This window comes from Penaeus japonicus, unplaced genomic scaffold, assembly GCF_977035675.1.
Source record: "Penaeus japonicus unplaced genomic scaffold, GWHDUDI00000001_assembly GWHDUDI00000006, whole genome shotgun sequence".
Taxonomy (NCBI): domain Eukaryota; kingdom Metazoa; phylum Arthropoda; class Malacostraca; order Decapoda; family Penaeidae; genus Penaeus; species Penaeus japonicus.
In genome coordinates this window covers 24220638-24228137 of record NW_028234408.1, presented here as the reverse complement: position 1 = coordinate 24228137, position 7500 = coordinate 24220638, and the positions used below count along the sequence as shown (strand labels likewise).

At 34.8% G+C, this 7500-nt stretch overlaps 1 protein-coding gene across 1 annotated transcript in view; it reads right to left on the bottom strand.

Moving 5' to 3' along the window:
* Window positions 1-7500, bottom strand: part of LOC122244616 (BBSome complex member BBS4) — a 29868-nt gene that overhangs the window by 211 nt on the left and 22157 nt on the right. The window contains exons 7-12 of the mRNA XM_086537474.1: window positions 7277-7399; window positions 6864-7035; window positions 4059-4186; window positions 2976-3059; window positions 2597-2737; window positions 1-102 (exon numbers count right to left, since the gene is read on the bottom strand). The exon at window positions 1-102 is cut by the window's left edge and continues 211 nt beyond it. Of these exons, the coding sequence (XP_086393600.1) occupies window positions 1-102; window positions 2597-2737; window positions 2976-3059; window positions 4059-4186; window positions 6864-7035; window positions 7277-7399 (750 nt within the window). The remainder of the gene's footprint in view (window positions 103-2596; window positions 2738-2975; window positions 3060-4058; window positions 4187-6863; window positions 7036-7276; window positions 7400-7500) is intronic.

Genomic DNA, 7500 nt, shown 5'->3' with positions numbered 1-7500 from the left:
TTCCTCACCGGCCTCAGGATTCTCAGAAGGGGGCACCAAGAGGGACTTTTCCCCGACCTCTTGGGGAGCTTCGGCAGGTTGGGCTGGTCCATCTTCAACACTCTGTTTGGAGTTTGGAGTTGATATGAATGAGAAAAAAATTCCCTTTCCCACTTGAAAGTTAATCCACATTCTAATTCATAGGTATAAAAATAAACAATACAAATAGATAGATTAACAAATTAACCAATCTAGCTGTCTGTCTGTCAGTCAATAAGTCAGTCAATCATTCATTTAATCAATCTATATATCAATCAGTCAGTCATCCTGTAGAATCAGGTGGGCATTAAGCACCGAGAGGCTCAGGGTGCTTAATAATCACACCAGAGAGATCTCAGATGTGGAAGCTGCATGGTCAGGTTATCTCCACAGCGGGAGCAGCATTAGACAAATAACCGCCCTGTTATAAATAAGTTAATCAGTAAATCAGTTGGGAGATTTGTCTGTCTGTCTGTCTGACTATCTGTAAATATACCATAATATTATAATAAAACTTTAATAATCCCTACAATGCTGGTACTAAAACTTTCTTCTTTTAATTGCTAAAGATTTGACACTAAACAATTTATCTACTCTAATTCAATATGCCAAAAAAAATGATTTTGCATTTTTGGATTTACTGGTTGAATTTTACATTATGATATTTGAAAACATTACAATCATTTTCTGGCTTCTTGTGAAATATTGGTACAATTTGTGGATGCCTTTACTTGGGCATGACTAAATTTACTACATTTGGCCCTTAGCAATTAACTTCATTTCTGCAAGTTTTTTCTCTCTTTCAAATTCAGACTTAAGTTACATATACTGTAAAGGAAACATTTCATTAGCCAATGACCAAATATAATGCACTTTTCCATTCTACCACCTGTTAGCACAATGTAGAAGCATGCTATAAACATTTACTCTTATAGGTCAATTTAGAACAATGAAATCTTAGACTAGATTTTGATGTAACCCACAGTAAGAGTCAATCCTGTGCACAGGCATCTACACACCACGCCTCACAGGTCATAAATGACGCATTAACCCATCTGCCGACACCATCTCAGAGGGGGTGATAATGAACCTTATTTTATTGCAGCTGTGAGTTTAACAGATAGAAAGAAATCTTAGACAAGATTTTGATGTAACTCACAGTCGGAGTCAATCCTGCACACAGGCATCTACATACCTCCCCTCACAGTTGTACAAAAGAGATGGACGTCATGAATGACACATTAACCCATCTGTCAACACCATCCACGGAAGGATTGATTAGAACTTTATTCTATTCCGGCCATGAGTTTAACAGATAGAAAGAAATCTTAGACAAGGTGTCTACACACCTCAGCTGACTGATGTACAAAACAGATGAATGTCATGAATGACATGTTAACCCATCTGCTGACACCATCGTGGAGGAGGTAATAACGGACCTTATTCTATACAGCCATGAGTTTAACAGATAAAATGAAATCTTAGACATGATTTTTCTGTAACCCATGGTCGGAATCGATCTTGTGCGCAGGCATATAAATACTTCACTTCACGGGTGAACTAAACAGATGGACGTCATGATTGACACGTTTACCCATCTGCCGAGACCAACCATGGAAGGGGTGTCGGCAGATAGGTTAATGTGTCATTCATAACATCCATCTGTTTTGTAAGCCCATGAGGCAAGGTGTGTAGACGCCTGCATGCAGGATCAACTCCGACCGTGGGTTGCATCAAAATTTTAGGATATATCAGCATCAAAATTTTGTTTTGGCAGGTATAAGCTATTCTTTCAGTAAATAATTAAAATGAGTACTTAGAGTAGAAAAGACAAAAAAAAAAAAAAGTATGATGGTGATTTTAATCAAATTAGTATATATTTCTTTCTGTTAACAAATAAATCCTAAAAGGCTGAAATAAGGCACATGTAATTCTCAGATATGAGTACAAAATGCCAAACATGGAAAAAGTCATTCAACAAAAGGTGTCAAAATCATTCATAATATAAATATCTAAATTAGAATTATTTGAAATACTTATGTGTTAGACAAAAAAAAAAAAGGGACTTAGTTTACCTTAACCCATTCCCGCCGGGCCGTTTCGTCTTTTATGGCTTCAATGCCGGGGCTCTCGAACGCATAGGCCTAAATCAATTATATCATCGACGGTGTATGACGGCACCCGCGCTATCATATTACATAATCGCCGTCTGTGGCCGGCGGCCGGCGGTATTGGGTTAACCCCCTTAAAGGATGTCTGTATAAAATTTAGTCATACTCAGATGAAGACATGCACAACTTGTTATAATATTTAACAAGAAGCCAGAAAATGTAATACTTTCAGGTATCCTCATGTCGAAGTTGACTGTTTGACTCCAAACACACAACTCATTTCTGTGTAAATGAATAAGAGTGGATAAAAGTGATCGTTTAATGCATTTCTGCTTCAGATCATACAAAAGCATGTCCTTTAGGGGTTAAAGGTTAAGTCTCTTCTAAGTACCTTTCCATACTTACCAACTTTCATCTTAACATATAAATCATATGATACTAACTATGAGATACAAAGCCAAACGCACCTGATTCACATCCAGCACACCTCCCTTCTCTGGGGGAATTGATTCATCGTGAGCCTCAAGCCTCGTCCTGTTAGTCCTCTTGCGGAAAACGGTGCCATCTATACCCAAGAGTGCAGCTAACTTTGCCCCATTCTCCAGAATCTGTTCAGCAGAATATTTATCTTTACAAAAAAAAAAAAAAAAAAAAAATACTTTTCTCTGATGTATTAAGTATTCTGTTTATCTTTTATGATTACAATCTCATTATTTAATGTCCTTAATGCGTATTTCATTCAAACTCTTCAAGATATGGCACTTTCAATTTCAAAATTTTCTATTTCCTAAAAATATGCAATCCAAGAAAGGGTAAACTACCTATCTGAATAAAATAACCTCTCACCTCTGTATCAAGGTCTGCACCAGTCGACTGCCTGAACTTGACAATTCTTGCTTCAAACTCATTAATCAGCCTCTTAGCATCCTCCTACAAAATTAGACAAAATAAATCCATTAACAATCACTGCCTATTGGACATTTAACCACTTTAAGATAGATGATATCAGGTGTTAGAAATTGGCAAAATAAGTAGTAGAACTATTTGAATACAACGATTGCTTGCTGAGTTCACTTTTAAAGTTTGTGTTGGTTTATGAGATATGTGTTGCCTAGTGCTTCTAATTTCATGTGACTAGCAAGAAGACTGAAGTGAAAAGTGTATATATGGCTTAGGACTTTGGCATTCAATAGAGAGAACAAGAAAAGAGGAAGAACAAATGAGGACTACATTCAAAATGGATTACATTCAAGCACTGTACAAAGACTTAATTGTGCTAAGCTGAGTCTGTAAACATTGTTTTATCTATATCAATTTACACAATCAAAAAATTACAAGTTCATAAATCTGACAAATGCTAATCTTTAAAATACCCCATTCCTTAACCTACATATTTTAAATTATTAATCAACATCAAAAGGTAATCCTTCAAATAGAATGAACTGTTAAACTTTAAAACAGATTTTAAAAAATGTAAATAAAAGTAGCCCCCTTGAAAAGCATCTTTGACATCATCAGTGCTAAAGAGCTTAATAAATTGGAAAAAAATCTTATATCAAAAATCATTATAAAACATATAACATTACAAAAAAAGAATCTTTCTGAACACATCAAAACACATATAAACTTTTTTCTCACACCACAGAAGTGCACATAAGAGCCAGAGAGAATGTGGAACAAAGCCGAAACTCTACTTTACCATTGCCTTATGGTTAGAGAGAAAAATAGCGTAGTTGAGGGCGACACTCGGGCACCTGGGCTCTAACCTTAAGGCTTGCTCATAAGCTTCCCTCGCATTTTCCATATCATCTAAATAGGTTAGGGAAACTGTTTGGGAATAGAAATAGCAGATACACTAGTCTGGTATGCTAGAAAAAGGCAAAGCATGGAAAGGGAAAGGGGAAGAGAGAGATCGTTAAGAATAATTACCGTGGAATCTTGGTTATACAGAAAGATTGCATAGTTGAGGCAGATGCTGGGATCACGGGTCTCTAATCTTAGTGCCTGGTCATATGCCTGGCCAGCATTTTCCTCGTCATCTAAATAGGTAAGAGCAACTGTTTGGGGAAGAAAATTTTACGGTTTAACGCTTCTCTAATATATTCAAGTATTCTATAGGAATAAGTTGGAGGTCCTGAAAAATAACAATCATTACTACTACTGCAACTAATGCTACTACTATAATTACTACATCTACAATTACTGCTACAACTAAAACTACTACTACATCTACAACTACTACATCTATAATTATTACTACAATTACAACTAATACATTTACAATTACTACTACTACTACAACTATTACTATAATCACTACTTCATCTACAAATATTGCTACATCTACAATTACTACTACAACTATTATAACTATAACTATTACTAATGCAACTACAACTACTAATACTAGTATTAATGCTTCTTCTACCACTACTATTACTACTCCTACTACTACTACTCCCACTATTCCCATCATTTCTCCTATTACCACCACCTCCCATTACCACTACCACAACTACCATCACTATTACTGATACTACTACCACTACCACTACCACCCCTACTCCTACTCCTACTCCTACTCCTACTCCTACTCCTCTTACTCTTACTTTTACTCTTACTCCTATGCCTACTACTACTATTACAGATATTATTTAAAAGGAAATTGCCTCTAAACCTAGCCATGCCTGTGCTTTATCTCATCTCAAATTGACATAATCCTCAAACCATTATGTCATCATATCATTATTATTTATCATTAGTCATCATAATTCATCATGCAATAACCCATCAATAATACAAATAAACTAATGGAGAAAGATACAGTAAAAATGCAATATAAACTAATGAAAATGGCGTGAAGAAAGTATACTTGTAATACATCTTCAAGTGATTACAAAAAGTAAATCAAATAAGAAATAACAAGAAAGAAGAAAAAAAATCAATAAAAATAACAAAAACAAATAATGATGGTAATATCAAAAATAGTAAAACCATTGCGGATGAGGATAGATTCATTTGCCATATCACAACCTCTATCAATGCTGCAGTTGACTAAAACTGTAGTTTAGGGTCCATATCAGCTCATTATTTTCTTTATACTTAGTATAATAGAAATATTGCTGTTCTATGGAAGGACAAAAAGCATCCCTACTACACAGGGGAACATTGTAGACATTGGTCATGGTTTGAGTCACCTTCCTCTTCCCATTCTGCCTGCACTTTCTTCAATTGCAGTACTTTAGAGCAAGAGGTCAGCAACTTGTTATGTGCCATCGCTCTATAAAGATAGTGCTTGCTAGACACCTTGAATGGGTGCCATTCAAGGCTTTCTCTTCTACTGGTGCTAGAAGAAAGTGGTGCCATCTAGATTTGGGATATTAGGTGAAACCCATTTTGCTTGATATTATGGCAATTATAGTAATTATGATTGCAATTGTCATCATCATTCACTCATTAGTCATAGCACAATAAAATAGCACAGTAACCCAAAATCCCCTAACGTCATGTACGTCATGATGCCCGTTGTTAGGCCAGAGCTCCTGCATCATATGTGTCATGACACCCTTACGGAATGGGTTACATAAGAATAAAAATAAAAACAAAAAAAAAGGAAGAATCACCAAACATCGATATTCAGTGGCATCTAAGCAAGATAAACATATGTCTACTGATATTTCAAACAACTGTCACATTCTGTCAATACTCAAGGTCACTCAAGGTATTTGGGAGCACTCAAATCTAGATCAAATTTTCAGAGGCCCCCAAACACATAACCTGAGAATTGATTGATTTGAAAAGTGGTATTGCATGTGATGGTTAAGTGTTAAATGGCAAAAAATCTTGGATTGGAAGGAGGGTAACTCTGCATCAAAATGTATTTCTACAATTAGGCAAACCCTTATTTTACTGTTAAAGATCACCACTAGTCTAAGAAACAGCTTGGCCATGACCCGAAAGTTCATGGAGGTGCACTCATATAATTCACTCAATATACTGAACATTTACATTCAAATGCCCATTATAGCTTACACAGAGTTTTATTTTAAATTACTTATTCTTCATAATTGTACATGTATTGTTATCAATTCATAAACAATTATGGACAAATCTTGAATATAAACTTGCATACTTTTTTTTTTTTAAGAAAAAGAATCATTTACACTCAAGGTAGAATTTTTCCTATTAAAGCTGTCAAGGAAGCATGCTGTAAACCAATAAGCATGTTAAAATTCATTAAAAATTGTCAGAAGACACATAAAAGTAAAATAAAAAAAATATCAAATATACAAAATAAAACAAATGTCATTATGTATATCATATATGTTTAACTTACAAGCAAAATACATAAATATAATGTGTTATTCAACAATCTTCCCAAACTTTAACTCAGCAATGTTCAATACAATACAATCAATGTGGTATGTGCAGCCTGTTTCTAAAAAAACATCAGCTCAGGTGATGAATTCTGGCCCAAGAGAATCAATATATTGTATTGTCAATAAATATAAACTACACTAGAATTGAGCTGGGATTAAGCCAAAAGGAGATGAGGTAAACATCTTGTAATCTTCAAATATAGCTATCTATTTTAAAAACATGACTATGAACTCTTTCCCAAACCCTGTCTTTAAGTATATCTATCAAGCAACTCTCATGTTCAATCAATAAAAAAACCAATATGGTTATATGTTACCCCATGACAATTCCACAAGAATCGCCTTTTATACTCACTGGCAAGGAGCATAAATATGTGTCCTTTAGTAGGTCGCAAGTTGACAGCAGCAGACAGGAAGTGGAAGGCTGATGTGTATTGCTGCATCGTGAGGTGAACCAAGCCTAGGTTGTATAGGATCTTCCATTCAAATGGTGCCAGATAGTTTGCTCTTTTCAAACAGCTTATGGCCTGTAGTGTTCATAATATATTAGATTCCTACAGTCTATAAAGAAACAAACATATATTTCATGTACTACATTTAATCCACATCATAAAATACGTAGAAACATTCAGGTAGATTACATAACAAACACCAACATCCATTCTTCATCATATAATAGAATATTAAATCACCAAAGAATAACATACATTTTCTAAGAACTCATAAGCCCTCTCCAGAATGGATCAATACAGGAAAGTATAAACTTACAGCAACATATTTTTTCTTCCCAAAAAAGCACATAGCAATGTTATTCCACAATAGAGGCGACTCTGGTATTTTCTGAGCAGCAATACGATACTTTGCCAAAGCCACATCAAAATCTTGGTGACTCTGTTAGGATTAATATTTCTAATTTTAAAAATATATAATAACAAAAAAAATTGCTTCAGTAAGTACACAATTAAGAAGGCAAATATTTCAATGTTTTACTA